General features: G+C 40.6%; 1 protein-coding gene and 1 long non-coding RNA gene across 2 annotated transcripts in view; one reads left to right on the forward strand and one right to left on the reverse strand.

The window, feature by feature from the left end:
• The window catches only part of TNN (tenascin N), a 39,180-nt gene extending 20,521 nt beyond the window's left edge, over positions 1-18,659 (reverse strand). Inside the window, exons 1-6 of the mRNA XM_034409752.3 lie at positions 18,112-18,659; positions 12,838-13,250; positions 12,020-12,391; positions 10,254-10,517; positions 4,789-4,971; positions 809-898 (exon numbers count right to left, since the gene is read on the reverse strand). Coding sequence (XP_034265643.2) covers positions 809-898; positions 4,789-4,971; positions 10,254-10,517; positions 12,020-12,391; positions 12,838-13,243 — 1,315 coding nt within the window. The 5' untranslated portion in view covers positions 13,244-13,250; positions 18,112-18,659. The remainder of the gene's footprint in view (positions 1-808; positions 899-4,788; positions 4,972-10,253; positions 10,518-12,019; positions 12,392-12,837; positions 13,251-18,111) is intronic.
• Positions 14,626-21,622, forward strand: LOC132711371 (uncharacterized). Its single transcript, XR_015733508.1, has 3 exons — positions 14,626-14,714; positions 19,980-20,038; positions 21,534-21,622. It is a non-coding gene; the product is annotated as an uncharacterized LOC132711371 (long non-coding RNA).
• Positions 21,623-23,858: the final 2,236 nt, after the last annotated feature.

Raw genomic sequence — 23,858 nt, forward strand, 5'->3', positions numbered from 1 at the left:
TGATACATTTTTAAATGGTTTCCAAAGGCTGGAAAGCCAAAAGAGTGGTCATCATGACAACCCCACTCCCAGGTTTTCAGACTAGTAACTGAAGACATAGCAATAGGGAATTTGACCTGCTAACACAGATGCATTTTCCTTTTCCTGCATTTATTTTAATCATTAGCATAGAGCCTGCACTGAATATAACCCTACAATGACCTTTGGTATGAGGCTTTCTGTGGGGAAGTTTCAATATAGAATTCAGGGCCAATGAACTCTGAAGTGGGGAAGTTTCTCCCTGAGGTATGTAACAGAAATTAAGGGGCAGATTGTCAGAAAGCTTACAATAGTCCAATTATGAAGTAACTGGGTCATGAATGACCATGTGAAGGTCATCCGGTCGAGGAAAGGGCACCACAAGATGGATCTGTGCAAAAACCTTCCTGATCATAGAGTTGCACTCTAATCTCAAATGGTATTGTCCCAAAGCCCTTGCTACCTGAAAATTCTGGAATCTAGAAAATTAGAATCATTTACATAAGTCCTACTCAATATACATTATGAATATATACATGTTCCATACATGTCAAGACTCTGCAGACCAACCAAACAACTCACAGAGGTTGGGACCAGAGTTAACTGGGATAATCCCCTCTCTTCCTGGCATGCCTGTTGTTTCTTCCTGGACACTAGCTTTCAGTAAAGTGTGATTGGATGATCTAGCTGTATGGCCGATTGCTGCGATAGCTGTGAAGACCAATAGTGATTGTGCTGTGATATTGTGTAAGAATATCATTATGCTACAAACAAAGCTTTCTGTTTATACCTGTCCAACCATGTACAGAAGATGGCTTCCCTTCAGCCTCATTCCTCACAGATATGACAGTGATCTTATATTTAGTTCCTGGCTTCAAGCCTATGGAAAGAAGAAACAGGAGGGAAATGATAAAATGGTCTGAAACATAATTATCCTTTTCTTTCCTTTTCTTTCAAGATTTAATGGGACAAGTTTTAAATTACATTTTTTACATTTCTTAGATAATATGTCCAGAGTAATACTTTGATATCATATTTGAGGAAGAATAAAATTTCACTTTGGTTCTACATTATTGCACTCAAAACAATTACATCACCTTTCAACTGTTTCTGAGCTCAAGGAAGCCATTAATTTAATGCTTTAATGTTTTGTATCAGATTCTATGAAAAAAATTGTTTTGTTAAGTCTATGGCTGCATCTGCAGTTTTCATCATAGGCTTTGTTGCATAACCCACTTTATAGCCGCACAAGACAGACCTTTATTGTAGCAATACCACAACTATTGAAATGTTTCCATTCTAGTGAGTTTTAAATTGTCTAAGACTATTTGCATTCTAATAGAGCACTGAGAGGTTTTTTAGGCTGCAGTATTTTCTCAGAGTCAGCTTCTTTTGAAGCAGGTCATAAAAGGCATCTGGAATTTTATAAAATATACGTTTTGTTTACTGATATACAAATTGAGTAGAACTGATGCTCGCAGGCACAGTGCCTACAGATGGTATACGAGACATATTAAGGACAGAAAATTGTGGGTTCCCTTGATTTTTCTTTCCTACCCTTCCATTAAACATTACCAGCTAGCAAAAAAATATCCATTGGTCACCCTGTAATCATGGGTTGTGTCTGGAGAAGCCACTTTTGACAATTGATTAGTCCAGTAGTTTAATGGAAATGTTGTCTAGGGATAACCTAAATTTCAGCTGATAAATTTCATCTGGAGACAGGTTTAGTGCTACTCTGAAATAGTATTAAACTTATGTTCAAAAACAGCTTGGACAAAGAGAGCAGGAATAGGGAGAGTTGTGACTTTAGCAACAAAGACCAAAATGGTCTTTCTCCCCATTTTATCCTGCACCTTCTGCCATAATAAGTCAACTAAGCCCAACAATAATATCATCATCACATCCCAAGTCCTTGGTAAAGACCTGATAGGTAAACAAAAATGTCAAACCCAGTCTGAACATCTGGCTGACTGTGCAATGATTAATCATCATCATCATCCATTTTAAGGTTGCTGGTAGCAACCTGTATCAACCATTAGCACCAATCAATGACATTTGTGATACATTTTTAAATGTTCAGTTGACTGAGTTTCATGTTTAATGAAAAGAGATAGCACCAACAATAACAACAACAATAATAGCAATAACAATAATATACTTGGAACAACTTCCATCCTGCGATAAATATCTGTAACACCATCAAACATCCAGATTTGGTAAGGACTCACTAGGTGGACAGAGATGCCAAACCCAGACTGAACATCTGGCTGACTGTGCAATGATTAATTATCATCATCATCATCATCATCATCATCATCATCATATATTTTAAGAAGATACTTGGTTGATACCTAGGATCCTGGCAGCAACCCGTATCAACCATTAGCACCAGTCAATGGTATTTGTGACACATTTTAAATGTCCAGTTGACTAAGTTTCGTGTTTAATGAATAAAAGAGATAATAATAATAGAGAAAGTCATAGAAAATGAAGAAGTTAAATTGCTCTGGGACTTTAGAATTCAAACAGACAGGTACCTGTCACATAACACCTCAGACTTAACAATTGTCGATAAGAAAGACAAAAAAAGTATGGATAGTGGATGTGGCAGTGCCTGAGACAGTAGAAGAGAAGAGAAAGAATTGGAAAAGATAACAAAATACAAAGGAAGACCAATGAAAAACAGAAAAGAAGCATCGGAAGACAAAACAGTACATGGCCGGTGCATTTTAAAAAATAGCAGGGAAAGCAGATAATAACAAGACCTGGCAATAGCTAAGAGCAGGAAAGCTGAAAAAAGAGACAGAGAGACTAATTCTGGCGGCACAAGACCAAGCCTTAAGAAATGTATACAAAGCCAGAATTGAGAAGTCAACAATGCTGCTTCTGCAAAGAAGCTGAAGAAATAGTGGATCATTGCAGGTAGCTGCTGCAAGAAGATAGCTGACTACAAACAACAGCATGACAAAGTAGCAACAATGGGGCATTGGAAGATCTGCAAGAAATACTTGCAAGCAAGAATTGGTGGGACTATAAAAAAGAGAAAACAATAGAGAATGAAAACTAAAGTGCTCTGGGACTTTAGACTTCAAACAAACACATAACATGCCAGACTTTACAATTGTCAATAAGAAAAACAAAAATGTCTGGTTAGTGGACATGGCAGTACCTGTAGACAGCAGAATAAAAGAGAACAAACAGAGAAGATAATAAAATACAAAACCTGCAAATAGGAATAGAAATAGCAAAAAAAAGAAATAGAAATAGAATAGAAATAGCAAAAAAAACAAAAAAACAAAGGGAGTACCAACAGTAATAGGGTGCAAACCCAAAACAACTGGAGCACCTCTTGAATACCCATCGGCATTCACAAATTCATCATCACTCAATTGCAAAAGACAGCTTTACTCAGGATAGCTTACATCCTATGACAATACCTTCAACATCATAAAACATCAACATCTGCCTATCCCAGGTCCTTGCGAAGGACTTGGTAGGTAGGAAAAAAATCCCAAATCCAGTCTGAACACCTTGCTGACTGTGCAATAAACCATAATAAGATTAAAACCATTAACACCATAATAAGATTAACACCAGACCAACAATCAAGAAGTAGACAATGCCCCAATCAAGGGACTAATAACACAGACAAACAAGCTAATAGTAAACAACAGTCTAATCGAGGAACCACCAAGACCATTCCCACCAATACTGACAGGGCAAGCCACTCTGTTCCCTTCTAGCACTGATGATGTTAGCTAATCATTACCTAATAATCATTTGGTAATGAAACATCTCCAAGAAAACAAACAAACTCAGAGGGAATCAAGGACCTCACAATTAGTTAGATGCTGTTCAGACAGATCCAGATCTCCAAGCTGGCAGAGACCAGGTGGTCAGTGAAGCACTTTGTATTGAGCTCACAGAAAAACTGTCACAGATTATTGTTTGCTTAAAGGGAAAAAAGGACCTAAGAATTGGAATAGCTAAGAAGGATTCTAAGCTTTCTGAGGTACAGGATGGTGATGACATGAAGACATCATGAGGATATGGCAGAAAAAAAGAGGCTGTTAGGGCATGTTTGTGGTTGCAAACTGAAAAGCATGTTATAACATTCTACCCAGCCATCATTGTGCCAACATATCAATGTTAACAAAGACAGGTTTTGCATTCCATAATTATCTTATGTTTTTAAAATACATTAGCAATCATTAGGGGAGAAATTCTGCAGTTATCCTTTGGTTCTAAAATAAAGTAAAAGAGAAAATAATATTTCCAAATTGGACAGAAAGGAGGAAACAGAGACTTTGATTCTCAAAAGCATTTAGAAACTGCTTCTTTGGAAACCAATTATGTGTCAGGGCTTCTGGTTGTCTGCTGAAGTGGTCATCTATGTTCTGTGCTTTAACCTATATAAAATATTGTAAGCTTCTAATGCAGGAGTAGGCAAAGTGGAGTACACCTTTTAGAGTCCATCTGACTGACTGCCATATGTGGACTTCAACTCCCCAGCCAACCATCTTAAAGTTGCCAAGGTGGAGAAACACTGGTCTAAAGCCCTTGCTGGAGGCTTCCTTTCCAAAGAAATTGACCTCTATCTCAGAAATGGAAAGCGCATAACAAGATGGTAAAATATAAATAGACGAGAACCCTAACTCTGAAAACAGAAACTTTTTTTTCATTCCTGCAATTGCTCAGCCAACTTTTTGGTACCAAATGAACAGATTAATTGCCCTTATTCTGGATAAGCACACATTGATTGCTTACCTGTGATGATGTATCTGCTCTTCACATCATTACTTTTGGGAACCACTACTTCCTTCTCCTCTCCAGACAAAGAACTGAACCTCAGTTTGTAGTAATCCACTTCTGCTGCCGGATTTTCCCATTCCACTTCCAATGAGTTCTCAGTCTCCTCCGTCACCCAGATATGCCCAATCGCAGAAACGGCTAAAACGAACATTGACAAAGAGGACTCCAAGACTACAACAACCAAGCTTTTTTGTGCAGAGTGTTGATTATAAGGACATTTTTAACATGAAGAATTATGTAATCACTTAGCTATGGTAAACAAAGGGATGCATTTATACTTGCAGCTTTCCCAAAAATCTACTAGTGATTTTTGCACAAAGCAAAAATCTAATTTTTGTATTAGCCTACAACTAATACAAATAAATGTTGGTATTAATCTACAGCATGGCAGTCATTTTCTAAAAGTCCATAAGCACTTTGCATTGGTGTAGCAACCAACCAAACTTTTCCCCAAACCATGTTTACTCTCCTTGAATATATCTCTATAATTATAATTATGTTTATTTCCATTTTCCCTCTTGGATCCTTTTAGATATTGATACTATTGTACAAATAAATCTTTCTTCAATATAAAAAAACACATGTAGTTTTAGGATAAACTTATTTTAGGATAATTTAGGGTCATGTCAGGATTTGAGTTAGTCCTCCTTCTTAGGAAGATCATAACACAACATAATTGAGGACCAAAGACCATCTTAAGGTAGCATCAGTTTATAGACAGACAAAAAACGCTTTATTACAGGCCAGAGCTTAAAATAAAATATAGAAACAAAAAGCAGTAATTCAGTATAAAATAAAATAAAAACACACATTTATATAGAAGTTTAAAAGAAAATATGATATAATAGGAAAGTTTTCCTAAAAGTAAATTTGGTATCAATAACAGTAATTAAATGATTGGGTTATATTATGCCTCTTACCCATAATATTAGGAAGTTTTAATATTTAATTCTTAGAGACATAGGTATCTGAAGGGAATTAAGATGGTGGCCACAACTATGTAATCAAAGCCTTGACCCTTTTTTATGTTCATTGATCCTCACTTATTTGGCCCCCTGGCTTAAGTCAGAGGGCTACAACCAACTAGTGGCAAATAGTTGGACTGGAAGACCTGCAAGGTCCCTTCCAATTCTATTATTCTGTAAATTTAGCTAAGCCTGCGTACCATCAAAGATAGTCTTTCATGCAGGAGCATCCACAGGAGGGAATGTCAAGCCTGAAGTAGTATTAATATTTTATATATGCAAAGAAATACATCTCACTGAATGCATCCTATTGAACTGATTAGGATTAATATTCATTAATCATATATGCCTATTATGATTAGAGAAAAGGGGCGGGGCTTTGGTGATGTGGACATGGACACCATCTTGATTTTTTTTTAATCATCACCCCTTTCAGACACACCTATCTATAGGCAAAGTAGACAGAACCGCCTCACTGTGAGCATATAACTTCCCCAAACCTTCTTCAGAACCATACACACACATTAGTTTAGTTTAGTTTAGTTTATTTGATTTGTATACCGCCCTACTCCCGAAGGACTCAGGGTGGTGAACAGCCAACAATAAAATACATAAATACACAAAATTTAAAAACCCGATAAAATCAAATTAAATTATTTGGCCCAGTCAAATTAAAATACCCCAATAATTTAAAAACAGATTAAAATTTACGTATTTAAAAAGGGAAGAGATCAGGCCAAGCCCGCTTGATGGAATAAAAAGGTCTTCACAGCACGGCGGAAGGAGCGCAGATCCGGGATCCTCCGTATCTCCGGGGGGAGCTCATTCCAGATGGTAGGTGCCCCCACAGAGAAGGCTCTCCCCCTAGGGGCCGCCAGTCGACACTGTTTGGCTGACGGCACCCGGAGGAGTCCCTCTCTATGAGAGCGTACTGCCCGGTGGGAGGCTATTGGTGGTAGTAGGCGGTCCCGTAAATAACTAGGCCCTAAGCCATGGAGCGCTTTAAAGGTGGTAACCAAAACCTTGAAGCGCACCCGGAAGACCACCGGGAGCCAGTGCAGCTCGCGCAGGAGAGGTGTTACATGGGAGCGCCATGTCGCTCCCATTACCACCCGTGCAGCCACACTCTGCGCCAGTTGGAGCCTCCGGGTGCTCCTCAAGGCGAGCCCCATGTAGAGAGCATTACAATAGTCCAGGCGGGAGGTGATGAGGGCATGAGTGACCGTGCGTAACGAGTCCTGATCCAGAAAGGGACGCAACTGGCGAATCAGGCGGACCTGATAAAAAATCCTCCCGGTCACGGCCGTCAAGTGCTCTTCTAAAGACAGCCGTGAATCCAGGAGGACGCCCAAGTTGCGAGCCCTCTCCGTGGGGGCCAATGATTCGCCCCCAATAGTCAGTGATGGCGTCAACTGGCTATATCGGGACGTCGGAAACCACAGCCACTCGGTCTTGGATGGGTTGAGCCTGAGCCTGTTCCTCCCCATCCAGATCCGTACGGCCTCCAGGCACCGGGACATCACTTCAAGGGCATCGTTGGGGTGATCCGGGGTGGAGATGTACAGCTGGGTGTCATCAGCGTACTGATGGTACTCCACCCCGAAACCACGGATGATCTCGCCCAGCGGCTTCACATAAATGTTGAACAGGAGAGGTGAGAGGATCGACCCTTGCGGCACCCCACATATGAGGGGCCTCGGGGTCGACCTCTGTCCCCCTGTCAACACAGACTGCGACCGGTCAGAGAGAAAGGAGGAGAACCACCGCAACACAGTGCCTCCCACCCCTAACTCTTCCAACCGGTGCAGCATGATACCATGGTCGATGGTATCAAAAGCCGCTGAGAGATCTAACAGGACCAGGACAGAGGAGCACCCCCTGTCCCGAGCCCTCCAGAGATCATCAACCAACGCGACCAATGCCGTTTCCGTGCTGTACCCGGGCCTGAAGCCCGACTGGAACGGATCCAGATACGTCGTTTCATCCAGGTGCTGGGGGAGCTGTTGCGCAACCACACTCTCAACAACCTTCGCCACAAAACGAAGGTTGGAGACCGGACGATAATTTACCAACATTGCCGGGTCCAGGGAAGGCTTCTTGAGGAGAGGCCTCACCACCGCCTCTTTCAAGGCGGCAGGAAAGACACCCTCACCCAGCGAAGCATTTATATTCCCCTGGAACCAGCCTCGTGTCACCTCCCGAGAAGCCAGCACTAACCAGGAGGGACACGGGTCCAATAAACAAGTGGTCGCGTTCAGTCTACCCAGAATCCTGTCCACATCCTCAGGGGTCACAGGATCAAACTCATCCCAGATAACATTCTCAAGACCTGCCCCAGTCCCTCCCCCTGAGACTATCCAGTCGGAGTCCAGATCTTCCTGAATCTGAGCGATTTTGTCATACAGATATTGAACAAAATCCTCGGCTCTACCCTCCAAGGGGTCCTCCCGCGCTTCCTGGTGGAGCAGGGAGCGGGTCACCCTAAACAGGGCGGCCGGGCGATTATCTGATGACGCAATAAGAGCAGCAAAATAGCTACATTTCGCTGCTTTTATCGCCACTAGGTAATTCCTAATATGAGCTCTTACCAGTGTCCGGTCAGATTCAGAAAGACTGGCCCTCCAACTACTCTCTAGGCGTCTTTTCCGGCGCTTTACATTCACACAAATGGACATACTGTGCATATTACCCCAAATCCTCACTATGACAAGTAGGATTTAAAATAGTACAGTATTCACTAATATTAATGATTTAATAAATCAATATTAATTATTTTAATGCCTGGTTGCAGCACCAGAGGATCCTGGAGTGAGAATTGATCCTTTCTTCCTCAAAAGCACCCAGTAGGATTATATTTTATGAGACAATAAAAAAGCCTGCATACAGTACATGACAAATTCACTTTTTAAAACACTGACTGAGAACATGAGTTTTGGGCAGAGGAAGTTTCATCCCTCCCTTTTCCTGAGATTCTCCCCTCATCCCCAAAAATAGGCTTCCATACATACAACAGGTATCAAAACAATTCATGATCATCAGTGGGAACTTTGTCTAAATGTTACTGGATGGAAGGAAAGGCTTCATTTCTGATCTTTAATTATCAGTTTTTGCCTTTTTCTAAACCCTGAGATAGAAGAAGGGACCTTGGAAAACGTGCAGTTGGAAAACAGCTTTCAAACCAGAGGTGGGTTTCAGCAGGTTCTGACCAGTTCTGGAGAACTGGTAGTGGAAATTTTGAGTAGTTCGGAGATCCGGTAGTAAAAATTCTGACTGGCCCTGCCCCCATCTATTCTCTGCCTTCCGAGTCCCAGCTGATCGGGAAGAAATGGGGATTTTGCAGTAACCTTCCCTTGAATTGGGGAGGGAATGGAGATTTTACAGTATCCCTCCCCTGCCATGCCCACCAAGCCATGCCCACCAAGCCATGCCACACCCACCAAGCCAAACTCACAGAACCGGTAGTAAAAAATTTTGAAACCCACCACTGTTTCAAACCTTCAGGGAAACTAATTTAGGCCATGGACAGAGGTGGGTTTCAGCAGGTTCTGACCAGTTCTGGAGAACCGGTAGTGGAAATTTTGAGTAGTTCGGAGAACCAGTAAATACCATCTCTGACTGGCCCTGCCCCCATCTATTCTCTGCCTCCCGAGTCCCAGCTGATCGGGAAGAAATGGGGATTTTGCAGTAACCTACCCCTGGAGTGGGGAGGGAATGGAGATTTTACAGTATCCCTCCCCTGCCATGCCCACCAAGCCATGCCATGCCATGCCACGCCCACCAAGCCATGCCCACAGAACCGGCAGTAAAAAAAATTGAATCCCACCACTGGCCATGGATATTTACTCCTCATGTAATTCTTGGCTGTGGCTATGGTCATGAAAAAACCTACCCCAAACTCTGGAGAAATCTTGAGGGAACTGGTTCCAGATGGAATATTAGCACCATCTGCTACAATATTCAATTAGTGTTAATTCTTGGCTTTAAACAGTTATTTTTCAGAGGGAACCTGCCATTGACATGGCATAGATATGCACATGATTTCCCCCCACCCCACCCCAAAAAGGAGAGAAAAACATAGTGGCGTGAAATGTGACTCCGGTTAGAGGGGCTGTACCTTCTGACCTCACTTTGGCTATGGAGGTAACCAAAGAAAGAAACAAATGAAGAAGATAAATTAAGTAAGCAGATAAAAACATTGCAAAGAGAGTTAAAATTAAGCTGATCCCTATCAGCTACTTTCCTTTTTTTTGTAGGACAGTAGAATCCAACTTGGGACAAAATATTAGAAATAGCTACCATTCAGACATTTGTTCATTCAAATAACCATATTTCATATAGGGACCACTTCCTTAAGAAACAATATTTGCATTATTAGTTTTTCAAAGCCTTAGCCTTTTGTTGATGTGAAGACCCTGCAGGTTCAAAGATAATGGAAAGAAAATGGCAGTGTCCTACCTGTGCTACCTTGCAGGAGTTCTGGTTCACTGAAGACTTCCTTCTTTACATTGCGAAGTGTGATTACATATTCTGTGCCAGGAATCAGACCCCGAATCTCATAATTTGTCTGATCTTTGGGCACCCGTATTTCTTTCATCAAGGTCTCTTCCCCAACAGGAAAGTAGCTGATGAGGTAGTAGTCCACATCTATTATCTTATCCCAGCCAATGGTTAGGGAATTTTCGGTGGTTTTAAGGAGATGGACATTCCATGGGGCAAGCACTATTGGGAAATAATGGGAAGATTTTAAAATAATGCAGCCTGTGAGTCGAGCAAGGCATATCATGTTTCATTTTATCTTTATAATTTGCTTAGCAATGGGTAGGCCACAGCATCTCATTTTTTTATAATTAGTGGCACAAGTGTTGACAATAAATATTTGCTGACATTGTTTTTCATGCATTAAGCAGCAGTGTCCAATTCTGAATATTCAAAATTTGAATATTTTCATCAGATGATGAAGTGCAGATCTGGAACCTAATAAAATCTACCCATTTTAGGTTGCATTATCTTACATTGACTTCCTTTTTTTCAAGCAAAATGTTTGATCAACTGCAAGGAGCCCAGAGGTAACTTACAGTAACTGTAGAAAACAAAAAGAAATATTGTAAATTTCTGTTATCTTTCTTTAAGGATATAAGAACTGTCTCTTTTTTGCATTTTGTCTTTCTATGACTATCCAAGTAAAGACAACAAGCACTCTTTCATCAGAATGGCGGTTAAAATCCTTGACAGTTCAATAAATATTTATATGCAGTATAAAAGTCCATTATGTTACTTCATTTATCATTATAAAATTTAGAAAAGTAAGTAGATTAGAAATGTATGAACCTCACTGGAAGAGAAACTGGCATTCTTGAAGTACTCAGCTGCATTCCTTGAAATGAGGGATAATGTACTTCATATTCACAAATCCTATGGCAAATTAAGAAGAGCTCCCAATTCAGTACAACAGAAATTGGAGAGCACTTTCTGGCAGATTATATTCCTAGTAAATAATAGCAGCTGTAATAAATATTCTGTTCAATATATAAGAGTTGCTTCAGGTACCCTGAAAACAAATTTCAACAGCATACAAAATGGATCTTTCCAGTTATAGCGCCACATGTATAGTGCTGTTTGAGTGAGAACAAAACAATGAGCCACAAACTAGGAAACCCTGTAGTCTAACAATGTGCATGAATAAATCAGAATAAGTCAGACAGTTCTCAATATGTATGCTTTAACTTATTGTATGCTACTCATACATACAACATACCATAATGGATTTTGTTTAGTTGTAATATTTTAAAAAGATGGAAAGATTTCTGGAAAACTAGAAAATAATTTTTTCAAAACCTTCCCATAAAAGTATTTGACTGAAAAACAAATTAAGTTTGAGAGGAGATAACAGGAGCAGTTGCTTGAGGCCCATGCATGGAGAGGGCTCTGCCCAAAATATAATTCAGTTTTTGAAATAATACAATGAATTCAAGACACTAATCAGTAAAAAAAGTTTTTCAGTATTTAGCACCACCCCGGATGTTGTCATCAGTGATCTGCGCATGTGCAGATGCGATCCCATTGCGAAACGGTAGTAAAGGTAAGTAGAACCCACCTCTGGACAAATGTAATTCTGCCCCCCCCCCCCAGACGGGGTGTATTGAAAAAGCAATGGCCGCTCAATGAAATCTTCATTTGAAGATCCTTCAGCATTGCATGGACAGCTAGGGAAAGGCTCTTACCTTTAGAGCAGTCTAGCTCTGTGAAACCATCCTTACAATAACACTCCCCACTGTCACAGTATCCATTGCCACTGCAGTCATTAGGGCACCTCTTCTCACTGCAGTCATCTCCAATGAACTCCTGATAACACTGGCATATCCCATGGATACAGACCCCATTTCCACTGCAGTTCTCAGGACACAGGAGTTGACTGCAGTCATCACCAGCGTAGCGGGCATTGCAAACACACCGGCCATCAATGCAGTGCCCATTACCACTGCAATTTCCTGGGCACATGGGTTGGGAACAGTCCTGCCCTTCCCAGCCTTCCTCGCAGTTGCAGCTGCAGATCTCTTGGTTGAAAGTGCCATGGCCACTGCAGGATGACACCCCTGTTCAGGAAGAGGTCCAGAACATAGGAGAAAAAATGGAAGACAAAGAAACATGGGCAGCAAGATCCCAACTCACTTGAAAAGAATAATGAACACTGACACCTTGTTTACATGCGTAAACTCCAGTTTTAAGCAAAAAACATCTTGAGCTAAATCCTGTCTTTTTACCCCTAAGCCAACATGTGCAATACTGCTGCTTTGCTTTTAAGGATAATAATATGATGATGAATGAATTTTCATTGGGTATAGGCAGGGTGAATCTACATAAGAAAACCCTGTGAAATAGTTTACAGAACTTCAATAGTCTTGAAGTCCACTATGCTAAATCTGGGTCCCCATCTATGGATGACAAGCAAGCCAATGTTTGGTGGGTGATATAAGGCAAGTGTCAGACACATGATAGGGAACAATATACAGTCAACAGGCTACACAACTAGCTTCCTCACCTTGTCCTCTTCCACAACATTTTTGAGGGTTACAGATCCTTTTCAGATGTGCCACTTCTAGTTCTAAATTTTCCAGTCTTTCCAGCAAAGCTTTAACCTGTTCAAGGACTTCACAGTCTCTTTTAGGAGTTTGCAGCCGAATGTTATGCTTGAATATAATGTTTTGCTCCTCGCCCTCATCTATTTCGCCATTAGTGAACAACATGTGATTGTTGTCTTGGAGAGGCCCCAGATCTGGTTCCACTTTGAACTGAAAGGACTCAGGCACCTTAATCTTGTATGAGTGACTAAAGCTGATCTTCTGGCTTTGGTCAGAGCAGTTTTCGGGCTGAGCAGGCAGTTGTGTCAGGACCTCCAGGAAGGAGCAGTGCATCAGAATCCCCAGGAAAATAATCCACATGGCCATTGTGCTTCTGTAAATACAAGAATAGAAAGGCTCAACTGGGGAAATAAGAAGGGAAGATGAGGTAAACAATATAAAAGTATTTTCTAGATATTATAAAGAGTGCAGGAAAAATATTCCTGGCAATCTTAACTGGGGAATTGATCAAGAGCTGATCTAGACATAGAAGAGACTTGTTGGGCATTGGTTATCCCTACAGAATGCACTTTGGCAACCCCTTGCTTCTTGCATAATAAATTCATATATAAATACATACCCATTCCTTTACACCATGTAACCTATGCTTCTCTGTTGTTTGGAAAAATAGATTACTATGTGTAGGAAGTAGGTATGGGAAGAAGTCTTTTTTAAATGCTTTCAAGGGAGCATTTAATCATGCATGTGCCACTGAGCTTGAATTATAGTTTGGCTCAAGGTTCAAGTTTTTTCTGTTTGCCAAAAGTATGAAAAGTGATACATAAACCATCAGAAGTTTACTAAATTAATTAAGACCCTTCTGGGCAAGGCTTTCTGACTTGTAGGGGGAGATTTATGAGGTGAAGCCTTATCAGGCAAAGTAATTTTGTGTTCATGCTATGAGTTTCTGCGTGGATTGGAGGTGCAATATACACATCAAGGAGCAACAAGTAAACCTTCTGGAGGAATCAGGCAACCAAGTTAGAAAAAGGAACTCAGGAGGAAGGATGTATGTATGAATGAGGAGCATGCAAATGAGGAAGAAGGATCTGTAGAATAGAGTGCCTAGACAAACAGCTGTAGTTGGAAAAGACAGATCAGGAGTAATAACATAAAGAAGCATGACCAAGGAGATAGCTTTCCAAGAAGCTTAGGGCTTGTTTCCACCCTCCTCCCTAAGCTTCAAGCAGAAGTCAAAGTACAGGTGGTCCTTGGGTTATAACATCAATTGCAGTGGTGAAATTAATTTTTTTTTACTACTGGTTCTGTGGGCCTGGCTTGGTAGGCGTGGTGTGGCTTGGTGGGCGTGGCAGGGGAAGGATACTGCAAAATCTCCATTCCCACCCCACTCCAGGGGAAAGGATACTGCAAAATCCCCATTCCCACCTTACTCTAGGGCCAGCCAGAAGTGGTATTTGCCAGTTCTCTGAACTGCTCAAAATTTCTGTTACCGGTTCTCCAAATTGCTCATAATTTCTGCTACCGGTTCTCCAGAACCTGTCAGAACCTGCTGGATTTCACCCCTGATCAATTGGAACCAGAATTTCCATTGCCAAATGATGCTGTCATAAAGCACAATATCATAAAGCACATGACCACATCACTTAGCAATGACAACCCTGGCAGTGCCGGTTGCTGCTATAACCCTGGGTCGATACGTGGGAAGAGCTGGGAGTCCCAGGCAAGCAGGCCGTGCTACAGACAAGACCTGCAGAATGTGGGTGTGGTACTGTGTGTGTGTGTGTGCGCGCGCCAGCGCGCTATAGGCAAGTGCTACAGAGTGTGGGAAGACAAAAAAGTGAGCAATTTCTGACTTCCTGTTGACTTTGTTTGTGGGATGGTAAGAACTGACAGAATGAAATCAATGTGCAATTGTTTAAAACCAACCAATGCAAATACTAAAATGACACTATTATTTTCTATCTTACCTTAAAATGATTTAATCCAAAATAATGTTTAGATTGCCCAATAAATTTTCCACCTAAAAGCACTGCTTGAGAGAAACTTTAAAAAACAATTATTAGGATGACCAAATATGCTCTTTTCTCTTCCCTTCTCATCTCACAACATACCATTCTTCTGAAATAGCTTCTCTTCACAGCTATCCTGTGGTTTGGCTGGCTACTTGTCATCAAGGACATTGCTAAAAATCTGCTATTTTATTTTCCAAACTTTCTCTCTCGCCACAGAAATTAGCTATCTCAGTGTGCCTTTAATTCCTAGTTTATTCTGAAAAACATTATGCCAAAACTTTGGATCTAAACTGCCTAAATGATTGCAATAAAGTGTAGTAAGGATAATCCATGATCTTATTTGGCAGTGTTTTTATCCAAACTTGCCAATTACAACAAATCATTCATTTTTTAAAATAAACCTCCTTCCTTCAGTTTTGCCACATGACATTCTCAGCCACAAGCGTGACTTTGTAATTAGAGTTTGTCAGGGCCACAAATTGATTCCAGCTTTGCTTGTTGCCAATCCATCAGAGTAAAATTGGGCCTGACTTGGGACAAAGGCCTATTATATAATGAATTCATTGAATCACCAGATATGAATTAAGGTAGAACCAAGAAATCTATTATTAAAGGGATGTGTTGCAGTGAATAATAGCAGAAAAATTGTCTCTTAAAAAGGAGGCCTATTGGGTTATATGTTGGATAGCCTCAGCAAAGTTTCTTACAGATACCAAAGAAAATTAATTGTTCCACAAGGTTGGATATACATTGTTTGATGTGACTATCACAATTATAATTTATATTATAATTTTATGAAAGGGCCACTCTGAAGAGAGGAACATTGGATTGCAATGAAAATGGCAGGAATCTTTGCCAATATCTGTATTGTTTTCTTTCGAACTAAATTGTCACCATATGTATTCCCTGCTTACCTGTGTGCACACATGGGCCTCAATCTAAAAGGCAACTGGATTTACATGGCATAACCCCAGGAGCTGCTTACTGAGATAGGGGTGGGAGCAGAGGGATCTCCCTATATAGCACAGATCCAATTTGCATATACTGTATAGGACAACTGGCATCAGAAGAAAGAAGTTCCTAAGTTTGTTCTTTCCTTCTTGCAGCCATCTACTGGGGCAAGATTCAACCAGGTACATAAAGACGAGGCAGGACTTCAACCAAGTGGCCATGCCCATCCTTTTGACATTTTCAGCCATGCACATTCTGCAGATTTTTATTTATTTATTAAATTTTTATGACACCCATCTCACAACAACTGAGCAACTCTCAGATACCCTTAATATCTTCATTTTTCCTGATAATCACTAGCAAAAAACATCTGTGTGTGTGTGTGTGTTTACCTTTTGGTTTTCTTTGCAAACAAATCCAGTATTTAAGTAATTATTTTCATCATACATCTCTGGACTGTTCTCTGCAACTTGCTTTTCTTTATGCATAGCTTTTGAACTAATTTACAGGTTTACTTACTTATCTTTTGAACTAATTTGCAAATTTCAGTCCTTAGGAGTTGCACTAAAAATGGAAATTGAATAATCTTTCAGCCAATCAAAATAAAAGATGTTTTTACTAACATCCTGTTTCAAGGTTATAATTATCAGTAAATTTACACCACAGCCATTTTATTTGTGAAGCACTATTCAGCCAATAATTCCCCATATGAAGTTTTATTATTGGATCATCTGTTATTATCCAAGCTTTACTCTTGGATAAAAGAAAGCATCGGACATGGGAGAAATTATTTGTCCTCAATCATTCATGCGTATTGCAGCAGTACATGATTCAAACTACAACTATAATATAGTGCTGCAGTTATGAAAGGAGAGAAAATGATACGTGCTATTCTCAAGTTTCTAGAAAACCATCCAAAACCATCTCTGAATTAGTAGCCAAAGTGACATATTAGCCAGAGAATTTATATTTAATAGGATACCATTTTTGGAATAAGTCCCATAGACTCTCATCTGCTGTTTCCTCTGCCTCATTTGAAATATGGAGTTTACTGCAGTTGTTTTATTTTATAAGGTTATGCACAAATTGAAGATATGGTAGTACATTCTTTTAAATACTGTATAAATATAAAAATCATCTGAAAATGAGGCTTACACTATGCTGGAGCAAATACATAAGACTTCAAACTATTAAGGTGGTAGAAAGTATATATGTGCCAAACTTATGATAAATTAGGAAAATTACATTATTAATTGAAATTAGCAAATTGGAAAGTAATGAATTCTGGAACTATTAGAAAAGGAGTATTCCAAACAGGTTCAAAGTTGTTGTTTTAGACTTGGATTTAACATACTAAAGTATACTATGTTTGAGGCTACTTTGAATAATAAATATATTTTTGATGCGATCTACTTTTATCCTTATTACAAACAAGCATACAGTGCTCCAATGAAATATTTAAAAATGTTTCATTTGTATAACAATGGTGCACACAGGCCCTACACCAAGATAGAGAGTTCTGAACCGATCTTATGCATGTTTATTCAGAAACAATCCTACCTTGTTCAACAAGAATAACTTCTGATATATTAGGGGGGGAAATGAAACAAGGCAGTCTTTTTTTTTTTTTTTTGAGATGACCACTTTCAATCAAATGCATTCATGTTCAAATCAGAATCAGATAGCTACTTTAAAAAAAAACCAACCTAAGGACCTGTTGCTTGAAGGCTGCATATTTATTCCAATATGATCAATATTATACTAATTTTAATGGAACTTTAATACCTGCAAGATATGCATGGCAAGATACTAAAGGCAAGAAATAGCAATGGAGTGAGAAAAAAATTGTAGATCATTGGCCAGGATGCTGTTATTAAAGTATATTCCTCCTTTGGTACCTACAACCAAACCCCAGATGATCACACAGTTACTATCTCAGATGTTTTTATGCTGTTTCAATCAAAGTACAACTCCCTTTACACCTGGCAGTTTGTCCTTAGATCTGCAAAAAGAATAGATGCGGAATGACCAGATTATAAACTTTCAAAAGATGGATAGATTGCTTACATCGATGCTGACCCTCAAAAATAAGGAGCCAGATTTGAATGTGAATGTGGGTTCAATCTTGTAAGGTAGAAGGAAGAGGAAGAGTTAAGGAATACTTCTTCTTATCATCCTTCTGTGTATCATAAGCTGATACACAGGACCTGAGGGAAAAAAGAGACTAGTAATTCCCTCAAATTCTGCAGACCAGAGAAAAGTCTTCCTTACCTTGGAGATGTACCTTTCTCCCAGGTGAGTATCAAGAGCTGTCTGGTGTGGCCCACACTTGCCACAAGGAGAAGCAAGCAAAGGATCAGAGAGGGATGCCTTTTCTCTTCTCTCCGCTGAAGGTTTAAATTTCTTTGGGAACAGATCAAAGAACCAATAGAGTTACTGGGTGGTTCCCTTCTGGGTTTTTTTTTCCTTTTCAGATGGATGGAGGTGGTTTGAGGGATGGAAAAAGGAATGAATGTTTCTGTTTTCCTTGTTAGCGCTGAAAAAACTGGGCTCTGCAAATGGATTCAAACCAGTGGTGAAATGTAAAATTTGTTACTAGCAGTTCTGTGGGCGTGGCTTGGTGGGGGGAGGTAATATGACTGGGTGGGCGGGGTGAACTATTGTTTTTTTTAACTTTTAAAAGCATTTTTTCTACAACCTCTTCGGCCAAAGAGGTTGCAGAAAAAAATGCTTTTAAAAGCCTCTGACGATCAGGCAACTCAGCTGGGATCATCAGAGGCTTTTAAAAGCATTTTTTCCCCCTAAAACCTCTTTGGCCAAAAAGGTTGTAGAAAAAATGCTTTTAAAAGCCTCTGATGATCCCAGCTGAGTTGCCTGATCGTCAGAGGCTTTTAAAAGCATTTTTTTCTGCAACCTCTTTGGCCGAAGAGGTTGTTTAAAAAAATGCTTTTTTAAGAAAAAAAAAAAAACAGCCTCTGATGATCGCGCGGCTCAGTTGGGCATGGGTGGGTGGGGGTTTGCAGGGATTTTTGCTACCGGTTCTCCGAACCACCCACTGCCATCGCTACCGGATTGGGTGATCCAGTCCAAACCGGGAGCATTTCACCCAATTCAAACAGAGAAATACAAGCATGATTTTGCCCATTTAGGGTGGACCCAGGGGTTTGAGCTGACTCTGCCAAGAGGAAACCTGGAATTCTATCTCTACTAAAGCATGGGCTTTCTGGGAAAGTATTGGCAAAATCCTGCTTCTCATCCCATTTCATGGAAAGCGACTCCAGCAGCCTACCTGAAAAATCAGTTCTGAAGACACATAACTTAGCTATTGGGGTTCTTATGGCTCTTGAATCTAAGCCATAAAACTAGGGCAACCTTTACTTTTAAATTAAACATACCATTTCTTCCTCAAGAAATTGGTGCCTTAAGCTAAATAATCCTAACATGGCACAGATCACTTTTAAAATAGCCAAGTTTTTTGCTTCAATTACTATTTCTTGAAATGGAGCTTTATGCTCTAATGATACGTAAGGTGATCTTGCACATCTTGGTTGCAGTCATTCACTGTTGCCAGAAATGAAGTGGTTGGTCCAACTCTACGGGGAGAATGCAGTCTCAAAACTAATTTAATGGTAAGTTACAAAGGGCTTTAAAGGTTGCACTTTAAATTGCACCTGAAAACCCATTGGCCCATGGCAGACATGTAGTATGCTGGCTGACATATAGGCAGCTGCACCTAGAACCAGCTGAAGCTTCTCTCTTTAAAGACAGCCCCATGTAGAGCTTCCTGCAGTAGTCCATGTGGGTGGTGACCAAGGCATCAACTACTTGCAGCTAGAAATCTTTGTATTTTTTTTTTTCTTTTTCAAAAGAAAAAACAAGAAAGTCCAGTTGCCTCCTGAAAAAGCACCTTTGGCACTTGTAGCTAGATTCCTTCACCTCAAGTAAGATCACAACCAGCCAGAACTTGGCAAAGCCCCCCCACCCAGCCATGACTTCCAGTTGGTGTTTCAGCAGGAATCATGTATTCAGGAAGACCACCAAATTATGGGTGTTGCGCTCCCCCATAGATACCACTGGAGCTTTTATAAACAAACAATAACTCCATTTTGCTAGGATTTAATTCTCGTCTGTTTTCTCAGATCCAGATCTTCACAGCCTGCAGGTCCAAGATAAGACTTCAACAGCATCTCCAGTCAGGGTAAGTACCATCAGTCTACTGATGGAATTAAAACAAACAAATCAGAGGATTGTTCACACAGGCAGATGAAGGCACCAATAAAGTCTTTTATTGCACTGCTAAATCATGACAGGTGGCCCTCCAGGGGTGTTGTTAAGCCTTCACTTCACTTTTCCCCAAACCAGCCACCCACAGTCAATGTAACACAGTCCCATCGGCTCAGTCCAATAGTTACCAGAACCAAGCCCCTAAACAGGAAGAAATGTGAAGTCTGCAAACCCAGTGCAGAGGTTGCATAACAAGGTCTGTAAGCCACAATCCAAAGTCAGAGTCCTCAAAGCAAGGTATGCAAATCCAGAAGCTGAAACATTTGTTGAAGTTCAGAAGTCGAGGTTTCCAAAGGTCAGGAGAGTGAATCCTGAGACAAATGGTTGTTCCCAATGAAGGCATCCCACTAACCTCTGGTTAAATCACCACAACCAAGTGTTCCTTGTGAGGAGGGCCAGGGCAGCCTCCTCATGAACAGCCTCTCAGACTTCCTGAATTTCCCTCTGTTTCATTCTCCATGCCCTCAGATCAGGTGGGGGAGGCAGCTAGTCCTTGTCAGAGAGGAATCTCTTGGCCACTCTCATCACCACTTCCTGTCTGCAGTAGATACTCCCCTGCATTTATGAAGGCAGGCAGTTCCCTGTCCGGTTGACCACTTCTCCCAAGGGAAGCATTGTCGTCAGCCCTGGACTCTCCATTCCCCTTGAATGGTCCCAGTTCCAACTTCTCCTCTTCCTCCTCTGAACTGGGATCTGATTGGGGCCATAGCAGAACCTTTCTAAGAACTCTCCCCAATCTGCATGACACCTCTTGTGCATTCCCTTTAGCCACCCCTCCCCCCGATCCACACAACACTTTTTGTGCACCATGGATTGGGAAGTGTGCACAGGAGTGTAAAAGAGGTGCTATGAGGGTCAAGAAGAGTGTATGAGGGGGTGCCAGTCAAGAATGGTGCATATGAGTCACAGTGGTGTGTAAGACATGATGATCAGGTCATGTAGGGTGTGTGATGGGGGGCAGTACAGGTTAAGAATGCATAGGGGTTGCAGGAGTTTGTGGGAGGTGCCATGCTGGTCAGGATTGGTGTGGGGGCAATTGGTGTGGGTTTGGAAGGTTGCCTGGGGGTATTTAGGAATGTGCAAGAGGTGCTGTGTAGATCAGGGATGGCACGCAGGATGAGCAGAACAGATTTGGAGAGGTGAGGGGGGGATGCCCAACAGGTCCACATGGGGATGGTGAAAGAATGCAGGATGCAGGTTGGAGAAGGTACATGGGGGATGCAAGAGGTGAAGACATGCATGAAGTACACAAGTTAGAGAAAACCCATGAGAGGCAGCGTGGTTTGGGGAAGGTGCACTGCTGCAGCCCAGGTCAGGGGAGCATGCAGGGAACTGGCTTAACCGGGAAGAGGATGCAGGAGTTCTTTTCCTCCCACTCCCTCCCTCCTTGCCTTTTCTTTCCTTTCCAGCAGGAAGGTAAGTGTTGGATGTGGAAGGGAGAGATTGTGAGACTGGCTGGGAAACTGTCATGGAACTGAAGATCACATGCCTTCAGCAGCAGCCCAGCAGTACAACAGCAGCCAGTAGTAAGGAAGCAGCTTTCCCAAATGTAATTCCTTCAAGAGTCATGGCTCCTGGATTTTGGACACATTTTGAAAATTAACCCATTTAAAGTATCTTGGTTCAAAAATTGATACACCATTTTGCCCAATTGAGTTTCTGTAATATATAGATGATAAATTCTAAAACCTCATTGACTTTAACAGAGTTAAATTTGATGCACATATAGTCAACTAAGAAATGTGTTATGCTTTTTAAAAATTCCTGTTGGGCCCAAATAAATGTTGCTTGATACAAAATCTTCTGTAAAATGATCTTATTAGTTCATATACTGTTCATCTGTGTATTCTTTTCTGATGCAAATGAGATGAACCATGTTGTTGTCATTAATGCACTGACAATTGAGATAGTGGGGGGAAATTGTGATGGTACTGGCTGCATCATCATGGATTCCATAGATCATCCTATGGATGGTCTTTCACTATGAAAACAAGGATTTCACTTCAACTCACTATCTTGGTTCCCTCCATTTGTAGTACTGAGCAGTAGCAGAGAGTCAAGACCATGGCAATATGTGCAAAGACACAGATGCAGCTGAATTCCAATGAAAGTCAGATGAAGAACAATTAAGCTAAAGTAAAATTCATAAAATCTTCCCAATCAGTTCTCAGGCATTCCTGTTTGAAAACCCAGCTTTACCAACCTTTTCATCCTAAAGGAATCACATTAGTTTAGAAAGGAATAAAGCTGTAATCACTGAATGTAGTAGGGCGCACTTTTGAGGAAATACATAAAAGGTCACAGTGCATCACACTCGCTGGAGAGGAGAGCATAACAAAAAAGTATAAAACTATAAAGGGAAAGTTGACAAAAAGAAATTGTTCTCCTTTCATATTGCTAGAATGAAATTGCCAGCAGGTGCAAAGCACGGAAAAGAAAGATGCTTACTCAGTGGAAAGGCCACAAGAGTGAAGCTCTCCCACTGTCCCATTCAAACCAGCCACTTACTCAGAAATGAATCCCTATTCTGATGACTGTTTCATCCTCTACTTGGCCAGGCTTTTGGCAAATCAACACTTTTTTTCCCTTCCATATCTTCCATAATCATCAAGCCAAAAAGGGAATAAAAAGACCCAAGCACCTCTCCACCAGCAATCAGTACCAAGATGAGCATAGATTAACTTCAAGATTAACATCAGACCAACAATCCAGTAAACTATACCCAAATCAAGGAACTGCCAAACAAGCCAATAGTAAACGGCCCAAAGAACCTCTAAGACGACCCCCACCAACACAGCAAGCCACTAGAATACTATAAACTGAGAGCAAACCCCACTCCTTATTAAAAGTGATGATGTTACATAGCTTAGGCAATGAAACATCTGCAAAAAAACAACCAAGTTCAGAGAACACCAAGGACTCCTCAGAATATACAGTGTAGAGAATTTTGCTCCTCCTCAAGGCCAGGATGGAAGTCATAACCATAGAATAGAATAGAATAGAATAGAATAGAATAGAATAGAATAGAATAGAATAGAATAGAATAGAATAGAATAGAATAGAATAGAATAGAATAGAATAGAATAGAATTCTTTATTGGCCAAGTGTGATTGGACACACAAGGAATTCGTCTTGGTGCATACGCTCTTGTGTTCATAAAAGAAAAGATACATTCGTCAAGAATCATAAGGTACAACACTTAATGATAGTCATAGGGAACAAATAAGCAATCAAATCATATTAGGAAACAGTCAATATAAATCGTAAGAATACCAGCAACAAGGTTGCTGTTTCCTACAGTCATAAGTGGGAGGAGATGGGTTATAGGAACGATGAGAAGATTCATAGTAATGCAGACTTAATAACTAGTTTGACAGTGTTGAGGGAATTATTTGTTTAGCAGAGTGATGGCATTCGGGAAAAAACTGTTCTTGTGTCTAGTTGTTCTGGTCTCCAGTGCTCTATAGCGTCATTTTGAGGGTAAGAGTTGAAAGTTTATGTCCAGGATGCGAGGGGTCTGTAAATATTTTCACAGCCCTCTTTTTGACTCGTGTAGTATATAATTTAATTTAATTTAATTTCCAATTTATATACCGCCCTTCTCCCTGAGGACTCAGGGCGGTGTACAGCCAAGATAAAAACATAGAATACTAATATTAAAAAACAGTTAAATATATATATAAATTTTGGCCTGAAAGTTAAGAAATCACAGACTGATTAAAAGAATTTAAAAA

Source organism: Pantherophis guttatus, chromosome 3, assembly GCF_059756535.1.
Source record: "Pantherophis guttatus breed Tessera chromosome 3, ASM5975653v1, whole genome shotgun sequence".
Taxonomy (NCBI): Eukaryota; Metazoa; Chordata; class Lepidosauria; order Squamata; family Colubridae; genus Pantherophis; species Pantherophis guttatus.